The sequence below is a fragment of the Pteropus vampyrus genome, unplaced genomic scaffold (genome assembly GCF_000151845.1).
Source record: "Pteropus vampyrus isolate Shadow unplaced genomic scaffold, Pvam_2.0 Scaffold27, whole genome shotgun sequence".
Taxonomy (NCBI): Eukaryota; Metazoa; Chordata; class Mammalia; order Chiroptera; family Pteropodidae; genus Pteropus; species Pteropus vampyrus.
In genome coordinates this window covers 6,459,791-6,477,500 of record NW_011888808.1, presented here as the reverse complement: position 1 = coordinate 6,477,500, position 17,710 = coordinate 6,459,791, and the positions used below count along the sequence as shown (strand labels likewise).

Here is a 17,710-nt window from a genome sequence, read left to right as displayed (position 1 = left end):
TTCATTGAACACTTTATGGTTTATTTTTGCTTTTCAGTTAAGGGAAGAAAAGCCTCGGATTTATTTTCCCCATTCTTTACATGCTGTCTATCCTTCATGTAAGTGGGAATAGTTGTGATTTCACTTCAAGTAAGTTAAGCACCTTCATCACTGACACTTAAAAAAAGTGATATAAAACCTCAACTGCTTGTGCTTTTAGTAGATGACAATCAAACTAGGATTAGATAACCTCAAAAGTACTTGTTTTTTGTTTCTCCATGGCAGAAAAAAGTAGACAAGCAGCCATCACTTTAATTCATGCACTCTTCAACATATTTAAACTGTTAAATGTGATGGTCTATTCAAATAGATGGAATCTGAAGATGTTATGTGTTTTCTGTTGGATTTCTTGATTTTTAATGCACTGTGAGAGAATGTTATGAAGCTTTACATAGACTATTCCGGCTAAATATTGATTATATTGTCTTGATTGCTCTGCTTTCATTAGCATCTTTCTTATCACCGTGTTCAGTTAGAGAAATGATTTTTCTCTTTTTAGAAATGCAGAACCTAAAAAAGCAACTTATATACATAAATAGTTTGCTAAATCACTACTTTATTCCAAGATTTCCTCTGATTCTAACTTCATATGACTTTAATAATAATAATAAATAAATAACCTATATGTGACCACTAAAATGTGAAATTCATTATTAAGTAGGAATTAATCTTAATGTGTATACCATTATATTTACCATTATAGTTACTCCCTATATAGAAGTATAAGGCAAAACAAGTATTTACTAATTTATTTGACATACATATAAAGCAATAATTGGGAAAATTATTTAACCAGGATTATTGGTACCATTAAGAGAGCTGGTTATTAAATTTTGAAATTAGCTTCCCTTGTTATGTCTGCTGTATTATAGTAATTTTTCTTATTTTATTTAACTTCAGAACTTAGACTTTGAAAACAAAATACTGTACACTTTAAGAGTGGTTGCCAGTAACACTCATCCTGATCCACGATTCCTACACCTGGGACCTTTCAAAGACACAGCCACGGTCAAAATATCTGTGGAAGATATAGATGAGCCTCCTGTGTTCAGTAAAATTTCTTACCTGATAGAAGTAGATGAAGATGTAAAGGAGGGCAGCATCATCGGACAGGTTACAGCATATGACCCAGATTCCATGAACAATTTAATAAAGTAAGTATTTTGAGAAAATTTAAATTTTCGAAAAAAACCATATTTTTAGTATTTAAAAGTTGTGTGAAAAAAACATCATCATACAGTGTATGATCAAGTACAAACACTTCCATACCACAAACTGTAAACTGTGCTGTCTTCTAAGTGCTTTGGCTATACTATTTTATTTGACTCATCACTTTACAAGGTAGATCCCATTATTATATATTTCTGCAGATAAGACTAAGGCATGGAGCATTTAAGTCAATAACTAACCCAATAATTAGTCAGTGGCAAAACTGGATTTGAAAATCAGGCTGTCTGGCTCCAGAGTTTATTTTAATCCCTTAGCTGTTGTGATTCTGTCTCAGTGTCTCTCTTGGATAAATGATTGTTCAAATAATAAGTAATCTAAGCAAATAAACTAGAAAAAAATTGTCCTGGAAATGTTATAGATACTTTGAAAATGTTGAAATATCTTCTTTTGAAAATAGTCACTAGGCATACCATATGTTGAAATTTTGGGAAAACCATATGCCAGTTGTATTTTAATAATAACACAGAATTAGTAAAGAAAGTAATATTTGAGAACGGTAAAAGTATTAAAAATTAGTTTAGAATTGTATAGTATAGCGTAATACTTTCCCAAAGTTTGAATATTGTAAAAACTATTTGAAAGCTTTCAGATATTCCAGAAGCTTAAATGAATCTGTATATGGTGCTTCAGAAGAATGTAAATATAGTTGTGACATAAATGGGATAAATAGGATGGGTGGACGAAGATGCGTAGATATGTCAATGAAGACACAGCGCTGAAATACAGATAAATAATACATTATCTGTTAATGTGTGCCTAGTAAGGGCATAAAATGCCTGCTTTACAACTTAATTTTTTAATTAAGGAAAATAAGTGGTTAAATTATTAATGAGAATTTCCAAGTTCATGTTATACTATCACACGTAGAAAATTAAAAAGCACAGTGCAAAATATACAATCATTTTTATAAGTTGTATTGAGTATTGACTATTCAATAGTTAATTTATGAAGCAATATTTTTGCACTAAATATATCATAATGTATATTTAATTTGTTGGTTGATTAATATAGTATAAGTCCATAAAGTTTTAATCTGTAGTTAATGTTAGATTAAAATATTGGGTTAATTTTAGGTTAATTAGAATATAATTTAGTCAACTTTCTCTTTTAAATAAATGTTCAGGTTCAAATTATGTATGTTGCATATTACTTTAAAAATATGACTTATAATACAAATACATAGATAATTTCACTCAATTTTTATCAACATACATAAGATGCATTAATTTAAAATGCCCATATTATATAAAATAAAACTAAAATGAAATAAATAAGTAATCTAGTTCTCCAGTGGTCTATATATATGTGCTAGTATGTTTATATCCAAAATAATGTTTGTTTGTATTTTATTGAAATCATATCCAGCTGATTGGTTTTGGCATTTCTTATATGTGCATTTGTTTTGTTTTAAAAAGTAACAATAGAAAGTTTCAAATATTTTTTTGTGTTTGCAATATTGCAACGGAAATAAACACCACTTATATTTAATAAAAAGATAAGACATAGTTCATACCAATAGCTATAACTGCTCAATGAAATATCTGTCATTGATAGTTTTTGCCAGATTCTCTCCTAAAAAATAGTAATCAATGATGGCTGTGCTTTCATTTCTCCCTAGTTTGTGGCACCAAATGCTTATATTAAATTCCACATTTATGGTTTTTAAAAAGTCATCGATTGTAACTTTTATCAACTACCATTGTTAGAAAGTTGTAGATAAGTGGCAGCATATTAACTCTTTCAGATGAAGAACCATTTATTGCCAAACTATTGAGCATTCCTCAGTATGAATAAGAGCAGATCTTAATAATCTGTGTATCCTTTCCTCATTCATTTAGTACTATATTTTGCATACTAGGAATTCAATGAATGTTGGTTAACTTAAAAGAGGCACCCAACTGTCTTATGTTGCCAAAGGTATTTGTTTATTCAGAGAACATCAAAAGTTTCATCAAGCTTTAGAAGTGTAACACTCCATTCTACAAAATGTTTTCATTTATCATGAAGTCAACTAATAAACAACAAAGTACGTGTTCTGTTATTCCAAATGTGCATCAAATTTATAACATGAGACTCAAATATTTTGCCCATCCTTTTCTCCATAAATATTTATCATTTACTGAACACTTGTTATGAACTACAACTGTCTAAAGAGCTTTATATTTATTAGCTTATTTAAGCCTCATCACAGCTTTATCTGGTACATACTGTTGTTATCATCTACATTTTATAGAAGAATACACTGAGATGAAAAGAGTGTAAGGAACTTTCCCCAGCACATAGTACAAATTATCAGACTGAGGATTCAAACTATTGTTAATCTAAATACATAGCCAATTCCTTAGCAGATATACTTTGATTTCCGAACAATCTTATTAATTGAAGATAATTGATATAAGGTTCCCCTTTGCAGACTAATTCAAATGACTTCAGTGGTACAAAGCAGAACCCTCAAGGACAAAAAAAAGACAAAACGTGGCTTTTGTTTCTCGAAATTTGGTCTAGTTTCTCTTCGCTTTTTCCATTACCCACAATAGAAAATTTTACAAGCTCACACTCTAGGCATGTATACTTAGAAAATTATGGCTTTATTTTTATTCTTCATTTTTGGCAAATGTATTGAGGTATTATTGACCAAAAATAAACTGCACAAATTTAAATTGTATGACTTGATATACTTTGGAATACTCATATGCCCCTTAAAACATCACATATATAGCTATCTTATCCTCCTTATCTCATGCCCTTTTGTAATTCCTTTCTCTTAAACTTACTGGAACCCAACCCCATCCCCAGGCAAACGATAATCTACTTTCTATTAATATAGTTTAGATTAGATTAGATTAGATTAGATTAGATTAGATTAGATTAGCTTGAATTTATATAAATAGAATCATACAGTATTCTCTTTTGTCCCTTTTTTCACTTAGCATAATTATCTTGAGATTTTTCTATGTTGTTCTGTGCATCAATAGTTTATTATTCTAATTGCAGAATAATATCTCAGCATATGGGAATACCACAGTTTGTTTATCTATTCACTTATTGGTTGCCATTTTGAGTTGTTTCAAGTACTTGGATATTATACTACATTTATACACATTCGTATCCTTAACTACTTTTTTATTAAGTGGAACTCATATGTTATATATATAAGTATGTATTTTATTAGTTATAATATTTGCTAATATCATTAACTTCTTGATAAACTTTTATTGTATAAAATAACATACTATTATGTAGGTAGTACAACATTGATAAAAATTTAGATTGGAGATGTATATATACACACATACACACATATATATCCTTCCCCGTATCTGATAATATCATCAGGTTATAATTTCTTAAGTAAAATTTCTGGGTCAGAAACTGATTTGCAGCCTTGCTGTACAGAAGTTAAAAATGGCTGATACATTTTTAAGTTCATAATTCTCCTAGAAATATTTGTTTTTTATGGGCTACTCAAGTTTTGAAAAGACAGCAAATAGTAATTTTATCTTTAAAATATCAAGAATTATGACAGAAAAAAATATTGAGAGAACAAATTAATCTCAAATTATGTTTCTAAAATTATACTGCCAAGTCTTCCAATATATAAGGCACGCTTGAAAATATAGTGTATAGGCTGATTCCTGTTAACGCAAAAACGTATGCAAAAAAAGCTGTAGATATACAATTATAGTGTGAAAAACCAGTAATAATCTAACAAGGAGGCGACATTGTGGTAGGTGACTTTTGTTTGCTCTGATAGAATTTAGAAGGCTGACTGATCCCCAGAGCAAAATAGACTATGATAAGCATCATGGAGAAACATTTTTCAGGGAAAGCTTGGGAACTAATTCTCACTCACCAGTAAATCTGTTCATCAAACATATTTTCTGAAATACATCTGCCACTTGCAACATAAGATTATGGTTACAATTAGCAGCTGTTGTCAGCTTGCTTCACCTCATAAGTAATCATGAATTTCCCAAGTTATAGGATTGATTATAGCTCTACAGGTTCCGAAAAAAACATGTTGTCTCATTTTATACCTATTTTATGCTCACCATATTTAAAGTTTAACAAATTTTTGAAGAAATCCTTTTTACTGCAGTCGAATCGTGAAATAAATCCAAGACAAAGTTGCTAGTGAGAAATTAGTTATGCCTCAATAAAATGTACATAATTCCATCATAAGCTAGAATTAGTGCATTCATATATGTGTAACTGCTTGCCTAATATTTGCTTGATTTTATTACAGAGAATAAAATAATCATTTTAAAATCATGTCACTAATATCTGGAAAAAAAATAGAACTATTTGTTCAAACATTATATAGCCACATTCTTTTGAAAAGGACTGAAGGTTTCATGGCTCATAGCTAGACAACACATTTTTAGAAAGCAGTACCTGGGAAGAGCAAACCCATAGCCAAATTATTTTAACTTAGTTGATGGATGATGGACCTGGAATTCAGTAAAACATAAAGAATGCTATCTTTGACATATTTCTGCATATTATCTATGTGTTTTGGTGTCTGTAATTTAATTTACTTTTTTTTGCAGTAGATGGAAATACAGGGATCTGATATGTGTTTAACTGTTAATGGTGGGAAATAAGAAACAAAAGGCAACTAAAAACAGAGTTCAACTTTCACAGGCTCAGTTCCCTTGTAATCTTTTTTACTTGTTATTTGACACCTATGTGATTGGATCCTGTCTCTGCAGAAGGCATTTATTAAAAAAATTAGGCCAATGATCTTTTTTAAAAAAAATGTTCAAATTCAGTGTAAAGGGATCAATAAAATAGTGTTTTAATAGGCCATCCACCAGAACATAAAGATAGTTTTGTCCTGTGTTAAGTATTTATCAGGCTCTTTCTGCTCATTTGTTGTAATCCGGTGCATTTATTATTAATAGGTTAACCGGAATAGCCTGTTCTGCATTGAAAATAGAACATTGGCTGCTAAGTAAAAAAAACAATTATCCCTGGGCTTTGAAAACTTCAGAACATTATTTTCACCGGGGCAAATTTCTGAATATAGACCTGGATGTTTGCAATGTTAATGTTAAAGTGAGCTATTTCTAAATCATCAAAGTGATATTCCTTCACAAATTCTTAACTTGAAAACAGCGCCTAACAGGGTGGAACCTAAGAATAATGCATCCCAAATTCCAACCTGTTTTTATTCCACATAAGCTCCAAGTGAGTGAAAGATAAATTTGTATAATGTTAGAATTGTTAGCCATCCTTCAATCATAGAAAGCCCCATGCTAATCTCTAAGGCAAGCGGCAATGGGCACAAAGGTATTTACTTCCACTTTGATCTTAATGTGAACAGTAGGAAGAAATCCAAAATCTATTTGGCCATAAGCAGATAATGGTTAACTATTGAATTTTCTGACAGTGGAAAGAGATACACATAGGTGAATATTATGCATTGAGGTCCATTCAACACATAGATGTGGTTGTTGTTGTTTTTTTACTTTGCTGTATTTGTGTTCATTTTGATTTTTGATTTGTAAGCAGAATTTAATGTAAGTATTTAAGAAAAAGTAATACATTGTTTAATATTCCAGTGACTTTTTCAGCCCACATTAGGAATTAAATTAAAGGGGATAGACACTTTGAGACAGAAAACACTATATTTGGCTTCATTTTAGCACTATTAAGCAATAGAAATGAAATAAATATATTTATATGACTGTCATCTTTAATTTTAGTACATGAATAGGTATGTTAAAAATAAGAACTATCTCAGATCCTTATCTGACAATGAATTCTTAGTTAAAACTTGATACAATTTTTGCTTCCGTGAAATACAGACATACATATACAGACATACATATAAATATGCATTCTATATATTTATTTTTATATTTAGGTTTCAAATTATCCTATTTTTTACCTAGGATTTCCCACCCAGAAGTATAGCTACCTTTGAGCAGTGACCATATATCATATAAGTTTTTCAAAAATCCCTAATTTCTTCTTATAACAATTATGTAGGAAAATTACAATCATGATTATTGAAAAAGTGAGAAAATACTATCGTTTCTTTGCATCTCTATTCTCCATTGCTCAACCCTTCCAAAGGAAGACAAGAAGGTGACTGAGCTGGTTTCATATTTTGTGAGTAAGGTACAGAAAGGAACCTGAGAACAACTACAAAAAGTTTTTAGCTATTCCACTTTTGAGATGAAACCTGATATAAATAGAAAGATAGAGAGATAGAGAGATGATAGATTAGAAAGATATAGATGATAGATGATAGAGAGAGAGAGAGAGAGAGAGAGAGAGAGATGATAGATAGATGATAGATAGATAGATAGATAGATAGATAGATAGATAGATAGATAGATAGATAGATGATAGATAGGTAGGTAGGTAGGTAGGTAGGTAGATAGATAGATAGATAGATAGGACCAAAACTCACTTTGAAGCAATATTTGTGAGTTTGAACAAATAATTTTAGAAAGTTTAGTTGAAAAAAACTTATGCGAGAACCATTATGTACTTACTACACAAAATTATTAAAATTTTTGAAATCTGAGTTTACTGACATATCCCTTGAATTCAGCAAAATTCTCATAATAATAGACTAAGTCAGGTGTTATTTAAAACAACCCAACTCCCCAAATCGTAGAATTTAGAAAAATATGTTTTGACCCAATATTTAAAAATTGCCAATGTTTCACAATGTTTAAAAACCGACATATGTATTATTTCTATTTGTCAAAGTCAGGGCCAGATAGAAAGTATATTACAGATTTATAATGAGAACTGTAATTCCCTAATTCACCAGATAAAAAAGGCTACACGCCTTTAATAGATACTAGAAGAGTGAGGATGCCAGAAGATGCTGATTAGTCTCTTAGTTGTCTGTCATTTTTCCTTTTTCTAATTGGTTTATCCCATGATCTATAACCTTGCTACATGTGCCTTGTCCATGGATTTGCCACATGGGATTCACTTAAGAGTTTGTTAGAAATGCAGAATTCCAGCTCCCACACTAAACTTCCTGAATCGGAATTTTTTTTAACAAGATCCCTCGTGTGATTCATATAAACATTAATTTTTGAGAAACACTTAATTTTCTATCATGGTACAATTAACATTCAATAGTAGATCTCAAACAGATGTAAAAAGTGTTAGCTACTAGAGCCTAACATGGCCTGGTGCAACTAAAAAAAAAAAAATACATTTAAGCTAGCTTTTTATTTTCTATCCTTTCTTCCACCTTTAAGGGCTCCTATGATTAGTTAAGGCCCATCTAGATGATTAAGGCTAATCTCCCATCTCAATTTCTTTAAACGTGATCACTTCCACAAAGTTCCAAGGACTAGGTTCCAAGGATTGGGAGATGGACTTCCTTGTAAGGGATGGCGAGGGTGGTATTTCACCAACTGTAGAACGATGCAAAGTTTATAGTGACATCTTCCATATCCGTCCCTAATGAGAGTCACCGAACTCCGTGGTAATGGCATCTCATTTTTATTTGGAATACGTTATAGGGACAGATTGGAGGAAGATCTATGATTCGATTGAGATGTTCCCTGAATTAAGAGCCATTCAGGAGCAATGTGTTTTTACAATGGCCTCTCCATATTCACTTACTCTCATAGGACTCTGTGGACACATGTCTTTATGTTTTGTTTTTTTTTTAAAACATAATTTTAATTTATCTAATGCCATTGACTCTCTTGAGTTTAATATGTCTCTAGCATAGAATAGGTCTCTGATAGGACAAGTAAATCAAATGACAATGAAAAACTCACTTGAAAGCTGCCACAAGGGTTCATGAGTATAAATAATGATTTCAAAGTACACATAATCATAGAACTGGAATAATGCAAACAACCAAATATATCAAATTGCCTAAATGACAGATACATTAAACAAATTCAAAAAAGTTCTCCACATTTTACTGGTCATGTCTTTGTTACAAAATCATGTGAACTGCCTATAACTTTAATAAATAGTAGATAAACGAATGATCTTAAACGAAATCCTGGATTCACAAGTCTCTTTTTTGCTAGATACTCTGTGGATCGGCACACTGATATGGAGCGGATTTTCAGTATCAATGCAGAAAATGGCTCAATTTTCACTTTGAAGCCCCTTGACCGGGAATCGTCTCCTTGGCACAACATCACCGTTACAGCCACAGAAATAAGTAAGTTGGAACGCATCCATCTGAACACATTTTTCTTTTTACCGAAGTGGTAAAATAATGGCAATAAGTAAATTTTTTACTTTTCTGGAATGGAATGGTTTTATTATTAGCAAGAGCTGAGAGAGATGATTTAGATTGTATTAGATTCAATTTTTAACTTAATGAATATAAATATTCATTTATTTTAAACAATTTACACCTTCTATAGTATAGAAATATAATTTAACTGCATGAAAATAATTATCAGTCTAAGAAAATTCTCTCTTAGAAATAATACTTTATTCTCAATCATAATCTCCTCTTTTTATCATGCTTTCCATCTGGACCATGTAAGGAAGCTGAGATATCCATCAGCAATCCAATCAAGTAGTGAATACCACAGAAATGATCTGTTGCTAAGTTACAAAGGGGGAGAGTGGTATTAGCGCTTCTCTGTAAATGAGACTGAAATCTTACACGTGTTCTCGTTGCAGATAACTCAAAACAAAGTAGCCACATTCCTGTCTTCATCAGAATTCTAGATATAAATGACCATGCTCCGGAATTTGCCATGTACTATGAAACATTTGTTTGTGAAAATGCAAAACCTGGGCAGGTAAATAAATTATTATAAACTTTAAAAATAATATTTCTTCTTCATGAAGGCAAATGACATTCACTTGCACATTGTTTTTCATGCAAACTACTGTCAATTCTTCATATTACTTGATTATTGTCCCTTACTAAAAAACACAATAATCTTAAAATTGCTTTTGTTATTCAGTTTATGCTAAATAGGAAAAGTTATAACATATGCTTTAATTTATATACCATCTACATAACAAATATTACATGTACCTGAACTCATAATTATGTCGATACTGAATTATCTTCAGAATGAAAAAACATTATTAAATAAAAGATAAAATATGACAATAAAATTGTTCTATGTTAATGTAAAGGGAATCATAATAACTGTTTTGTAGATTACATTATGCCACTTTTAATCGCTGTCAAAACATTTTGGTTTAATATGTTATGTTTTGTTTGTGATTTTTCAATTTTAATATTAGTGAGATAAAGATTGTTTGAAGAGATAGAAAGTCCCCTTACTAAATAACATTTCAGATATCTCTAAAGTAATTTTAAGCAAATGCAGAATGTTTATTTTTGACACTAATACAGTATTTAAAAAATGACAGTAACTACACACATTGTACTGAAAGAGACTTTTACCAGTCATTTAGATATTTCTTTAAAGAAAAGTAGGTAGATGTTAAGAATCCTATATAATGCCATCATGTCTTTTTAAATATAGAAAATAAAAGTAAAATACAGTCTTCTATTCCAATAGAGATTAAAATGGACTGAATGATTCTGTCCCTGCCTAAACTTATATGTTGAAGCCCTACCCCTCAATATGTATTTGGAGATGGGGCCTCTAGGGAAGCAGTTAAGGTTAAATGAGGTCTAGAGAGTGGGGTTCTGCTCTGATAGGACCAGTGTCCTTTAAAGAAGAGATACCAGAAAGATCACTCTCTCTCCATGCATATACTCAAAGGAAAAATTATTTGAACATGTAAGAATAAGGCAACCATCTGCAAACCAGGAAGGGATCTCTCTCTAGAAGCTCACCGTACCAGTACCTTAATCTCAAACTTTCAACCTCTAGAACCGGGGAAAAATAAATTTCTGTTGTTTAAGCCACCAAGTATGTGGTACCTTGTTATGGCAGCCCAAGTAGGCTAAGAAAAATATATACTACATTCCTCTTACATACAAAAATTAAAATAAGATTTTTTATTATCAACAAAGAATCATTACGCAGTTATTTGGATTAAAAATTGTATTCCTTCTCTCACTTTGCAACATGTAATGGGCATATTTTCAGTTTAATAAGTGATTATTTTTAATTTGAATCTTCAGTATCATAGCATAGACATACATTAATTAGATTATTTATCTACACACCTATTAATAGAAATTTGGTTTACCAACAAAATGTTACTCTAGGAGACAGCACTATAATATGTATTATAGTACATTCATATTTATACACTACCCAATATTATTTTCCTTTGATATAATTCTCAAAGTAGGAATAATTAAATTTTATCTGTACTCATCTATGTGTTCAAATAGCTCTCCAAATACGTCATATACCTAGTGATAACTCTCATCACATGTAAATAAATAATTGTCTATTTATTGAGTAACAGATATAAATGTCTGCCAATAACAGGAAATCCTCCGAAATTATTGAAGCTAAATATTTCTTCATAAATATGTGGCCTTTTAAATAAAAAGTTTTCACAGATAACATCATATTAGTTTTTTAAACCTACCCTGACAAATTACCACAAACTAGACAGCTTAACAAGAACAGAAATGTATTTTATTCTCACCCCCAGTCTGGTGGCTAAAAGTCTAACATCAATGTGCCAGCAGGTTCATGTTGTCTCTGAAAGCTGTAGGCAGAGATACATTCTTGCCATTTTCTAGCCATACCTTGATTTGTGAACCCAAATTATTCTAATCTCTGTCACCATTGTCATTCCTCTATCTTTCCATGTCCAAATTTTCCTCTTCGTATGAAGACTCCATTTATTTGATTAAGGCCCACCTTAATCCAATATAACCTCATCTTAACTGAACTATATCTGCAAAGAGCCTACTTCTAAATAAAATTACATTTGCAGGTACTGGGCATTAGGAGTTGAACATGTATTTTGGAGAGACACATAGACACATGTCCAATGACAATAGCCTATGGGTATTCTTTAATTATTTGTCTATTAGTATGTTTTTCTTGTATTGATTCATATGAGTTATTGATATGTTACAAATTAATTTTTGATAATAATAAAGTATAATTGATATGAACTAATTGTAATTATTTTAATACATACTACTATTACAATTTCTATGTTATTGTTAATAGAATTGATTAAAAACAATTTTCTTTTAAAAAAATACAAAGTTAAGAATAAAATATCTTCTAAGATACTGTTATCTATTCTCTCTTAAAATATGTTTACTCAATGGTCTATCAATTCATTTCAAGAACTCAGAGTCATAATCAAAATATGAATATTATTTATGATTTAAAATATTACTAAATATTAAAAATATTTTTGCTATTCTGGAACAGAATGTTGAGCAAGAATATAAGTATTATGTAAATGTTTTCTATGTCACATTACAAACTAAGGAGAAAAAGTGATTTAAGTGTGTATTACTAATTGTGCACGTTTTGGAAGCATTGTATAAAATCACATTAGGTTACGTGTCACTCTGCCAATCAAATAAATGAAATTATGGTTAATATCAAATATTAGAGAAAAGGTCTTGACTAGTGAACATACAAGTTGGTATGCCTACATAATAATGAAAACAATGGATACATCAAACAACTGTGAAATTCCAATAATTGTTCATCAAAGAATGTCAAATTATTATACCTGTAAGTGGTGCAACTGTTTGTTTTTGTAGAAGTGAAATTTGAAAGTAAGAGTAATTAAAAGGCTGTGATTTAAATCACACAGATGGCAGACTCAGGACTAGAAAAACAGGCTCCCCGATGAGTAGCTTGGTGTTTTTTCCACAATAAAATGCTTGGTGAAATTTTTGTGCCCAATCTGTCATTTGATGCTCTAGTCATCACACTACTTACAGTGAGCACAGCTAAGAGTTCTATAATTTCTCAACTTTGACACTGATTTTTATGAAGCTTTAGATGTATTTATTTGTATATCTTTTTAAACTTTGCAAATACCATTAAAAGGCAAGCAAATAATTTTAATAAAATATGCAATATAATTGTAGTTAAGGTGCCCCATAGCTCTAAAAATCTTTTGATTTCTGGTATTATATGACATATTGCTCATTCTCAAAAACTATATTAATAGTATTCTCTATGTAAGTGGTTATGCTAAGCCCTTGTGTTTTTTTAAAAAAATGCATATGTTACATTCTCTGCCTTTGAGATAAACATTATGCAGTGGAGGAGGCAGCAGATTGGCAACTGGATAACAGAACAGACTAGTGCTTTCTAACAATGTTAAAAAATGATACATGTTCGAGTGATCAAATTTTCTTTAAGGTTGGACACTGAAGTGTCCAGGAACCAGATAATGATTCATAGAGATACACTATAAGCTAATATTTGATGGATTTTTTTTATTAATTAAATACGTTTCATTAGACAGAACTATAAAAAAATCTTGGTATAATTTTCTGAAAAATGGCATATTTTTGTGTTTTTAATTTCAGTGATATATTTAAAACAAAAACACTAAATAAAAATGTTTAATAATAACAAGACTTGCTTTTTATTCTGCTTAATTTAATTAATTTATTTCATTTCAGTTGATTCAGACTGTCAGTGTCATGGACAAAGACGACCCTCCCCGAGGACACAAATTCTTCTTTGAACCAGTGCCAGAGTTTCCTCTCAATCCGAACTTCACTATTGTTGATAATAAAGGTATAGAACATTTTTTAAAGAACAAGAAAATAGTATGAGACCTTAAGATGCAAAATCAAAAACTGTTCTGATTTTTTCCCCACCTTTTTTTTTTTTTTTCCAGATAATACAGCAGGAATCATGACTCGTAAAGATGGGTATAGCCGCAGCAAAATGAATACCTATCTGCTGCCAATTTTAATCTTTGACAATGATTATCCAATTCAAAGCAGCACTGGCACACTCACTATTCGTGTGTGTGCCTGTGATAATCAAGGAAACATGCAGTCTTGCAATGCAGAGGCCTTGGTCCTATCAGCTGGCCTGAGCACGGGAGCTCTCGTTGCCATCCTGCTCTGTGTCATCATACTACTTGGTAAAGCTCACCAAAGGCTCATTTAACTCACAGAAGTCTTCCCCTCATTGCCTAGTGATCATGCACTGCAAAGTTCTCTTCTCTATAGCTAAGGATAGAATATTTTAACACTTTTATTAAACTTGTCCTGCCAACTAGGAAAAAGAAAATTAGGATATTGTCTGTGAGATAGGTCTAGCTTTCTAAGACCAAAACAAAGATATAAATAGATACTGATATATATATATATATATATATATAGATATAGATATATAGAAATAGATGATATAGATAGATATAGATATAAATATGTAGAGAGATATATAGACATATATAGATATAGATATAGGTATAGGTATAGTATAAGTACAGATATAGATAGAAACAGATATAGATATAGATGATGTAGATATATGGATAGTGCTAACTAACCACAGTCACTGTTCTAAGGACATTTAATACTTAATGTAATTTTTCATTTCAACTCTACAAAGTAAATACTTGTATTATACAGAAAGGCAAAAAACCTTACACAAATTCACTCATTTAAAAAGTGTTCTAACTAATGTTCAGACTGAGATTATTTGATTTCAGAATCTTCTATTTAACCATTATTCTCAAAACCAAAGACTATCTTGCAAATAATATTACTAACGAATACTGTCATATACATATGACAACTAATTGGCAAATGTATTTAAGCTCACAATAAGACTAACTTTTTTTCATAAAATTTTTTATATATAGGTGCAGTACACCAAATTAAAAGTCTAAGGTCATTTTTTAAAAGTATTACTATGGCATTTTGGAATATCTAGTTCAGCAATGTTTTCTAAATAAAGTCATGCTTCCAATACCAAATGTTTTATTTGAGCATGCCCTAACAGGACAACGATTTAATTCAATTAAACAGTTGTTCCACTGTAAAACATTCCCCCCCAAATTGTTTCCATCAAGTATTCATCCAAAATGCTTATGCTTAGGGCAGGAGAGCTAGCCAAATTTATGTTCCAATGCACATATGTGCTGGCTCCTTTTCACTGCAAATCCTTTCAAACTATCTGGATGAAATCCCTTTGGCCAGATATCCTTGCAGGACTTCAGTGGGTAATTGATCAACGTGAAAACATTATTTTAACTATAAGTATCTAACTATTTAGAAAAACATTTTCTCTGGGTGTGTTAGAACACACCCACCACTACCATCACCATCAGCAGTCTGCATCTCCACCTGCTGCTAGAAAGTTCAACCCCTTTGTAAAATATTTTTATATTCCCCATGGAGATTAAATTTTGGGTTACTCTTTTAGCTAAATGCTATGTTTATGCTTTCAATATTTTTTTATTTGCTCAGATAGTTCTACTTTCCTAATTTAGAACATAAAAACATGTATATTTCAAATTTGATTTTTTTATTTCTATATTAATAATACACACACACATACATAAAGGCATGCATGCATACGTGGGGAATGAAAGTACTCCTTCTCAATAAGTTTAGATGTTATAATATTATCGAACTAAATTTATAATATTTTTCTCTATGCAGAAATCCTAGAAGCCTTCTTAATTTTATTCTCAAAAGTCTATCACCTTTCTGCCCTGAACAGTATAGAAGAAACATATTTATTTTTCAACTTCCCAATTTATTTCCTAAATGTAGAGTTATTTTCTATTATTTTTATTATCAAAGTTTCCAACGCAGTCTTGCTGTTATTTTCAGTCTTTATATTGATGGCTGGACAGAAGTAATGCATTTCTATAGTTAAAAGTTTGCTCTTTGCTAGATAATGATATAGCTTGGAAAATATTATTTTAGTCCTACTCTGTTATAGTTTGAAGAAATGTATAGTTCTTAGTTTACACCTATGTTACAAGTCAAAGTAGGAGATAAAAAGTTAAGGCAGGGCTTTTTAACCTTTTTGATTCCTTGGACTTCTTTGGCAGTCAGATAAAGCTTATGTACCTAATATAGAATAATAATTTAAATTTATAAAAGTTATATATATACATATATATATGTATATACATATATATTTGTTATCTGTTATTTGTTATATACTTGTCATATATAGTTATATATATTATGTATGCATTTATGCATATGTATATATGTATAATATATATATACTATAACATATGTATATAATGCATATATATGCATATATATATATATATGAGTAATGTTTTGCATTTACTCCCCTGAGTCACTAAGAAAATATTGATAGTCAATTTCTCTTGAGATAATAATTATCATAGCTTTAGAATTTTAGTACTTTTAAAGAAACTTTCCTTTAGGAGGAATGAGGTACCATATATTTACAGCTGGCTAAATGCATTAGCCATAATTGCATAAAGCTTTTTCAATGCCAGAACTCTTCCCTAGGAGAGTCTTGAAAGTAAATAAATGGCACTGTAATATTTGCTTCTTTATCATTTCAATTCATCCAGTCATTGGCCCAAAGCACCCTGTATTTGTATAAGATAGTTACTCTTTTTATCCAATCTTAGCACCTCTCACACCACACAAACTTCATTCATAGAAATGTGCTATGTTTAATTTAAACCTGAATTATGGAATCTCATCTCGTCTCCCTCCCTCCCTCCCTCCCTCCGTCTCTTCCTCTCTTCCTCTCTCCCTCCCTCTCTCTGTTAATAGTTTTAGTTGTGCTATTTGCTGCATTGAAGAGGCAAAGAAAGAAGGAACCTCTGATAATTTCGAAAGACGATGTCCGAGACAACATCGTGACTTACAATGACGAAGGGGGCGGGGAAGAAGATACTCAAGCTTTTGACATCGGCACATTAAGGAATCCAGAAGCAAGAGAAGACAGTAAACTTAGAAGGGATGTAATGCCTGAAACTATTTTCCAGATAAGAAGGACTGTGCCTTTGTGGGAAAACATTGATGTACAAGATTTTATCCATCGAAGATTAAAAGAAAATGACTCAGACCCAAGCGCGCCTCCTTATGATTCACTGGCCACATACGCCTATGAAGGGAATGATTCCATAGCAGATTCACTCAGTTCTTTAGAGTCTCTCACAGCAGATTGCAACCAAGATTATGATTACCTCAGCGACTGGGGGCCTCGTTTTAAAAAACTTGCCGATATGTATGGGGGTGATGAGAGTGACAGAGATTGAGTGTTGTATTACTTGATCTATGTTAGTGAAAGTACTCTTTGTTACTAGATTAAGTGGCCTGTATTCTCTACCTTGGAGGAAATTTTTTTAAAAATCGAAATTACAAACAATACGTAGGTGTTGTCTTAGTAAGGGTTTGCTTAATCAGTAAGTTCCTGTGAATGAATACGAATGATATAGATTTTTTAAAAAGTAATAATCAGTTCACCCTCTTTGCCTAACAATCTCTGAAGAAAAGTATATCACATCAATAATCAATAAGAAATATATAAAAGGCTTTTTGTGCCTTTTCTTAGATATAAGAACTTTATAAATGTTTTCTTAACTGACTTAC

The 17,710-nt window shown here is 31.0% G+C and overlaps 1 protein-coding gene across 2 annotated transcripts in view; it reads left to right on the top strand.

Annotated features, from left to right (window-relative positions):
* The window catches only part of CDH9 (cadherin 9), a 69,533-nt gene extending 51,926 nt beyond the window's left edge, over window positions 1-17,607 (top strand). Inside the window, exons 6-11 of one of the 2 annotated variants that reach the window (XM_011356441.1) lie at window positions 940-1,193; window positions 9,294-9,430; window positions 9,904-10,025; window positions 13,778-13,895; window positions 13,999-14,250; window positions 16,889-17,607. In XM_011356441.1, the coding sequence (XP_011354743.1) occupies window positions 940-1,193; window positions 9,294-9,430; window positions 9,904-10,025; window positions 13,778-13,895; window positions 13,999-14,250; window positions 16,889-17,376 (1,371 nt within the window). In that variant the 3' untranslated portion in view covers window positions 17,377-17,607. The remainder of the gene's footprint in view (window positions 1-939; window positions 1,194-9,293; window positions 9,431-9,903; window positions 10,026-13,777; window positions 13,896-13,998; window positions 14,251-16,888) is intronic. The other variant, XM_023528489.1, reaches the window with a different exon arrangement.
* Window positions 17,608-17,710: the final 103 nt, after the last annotated feature.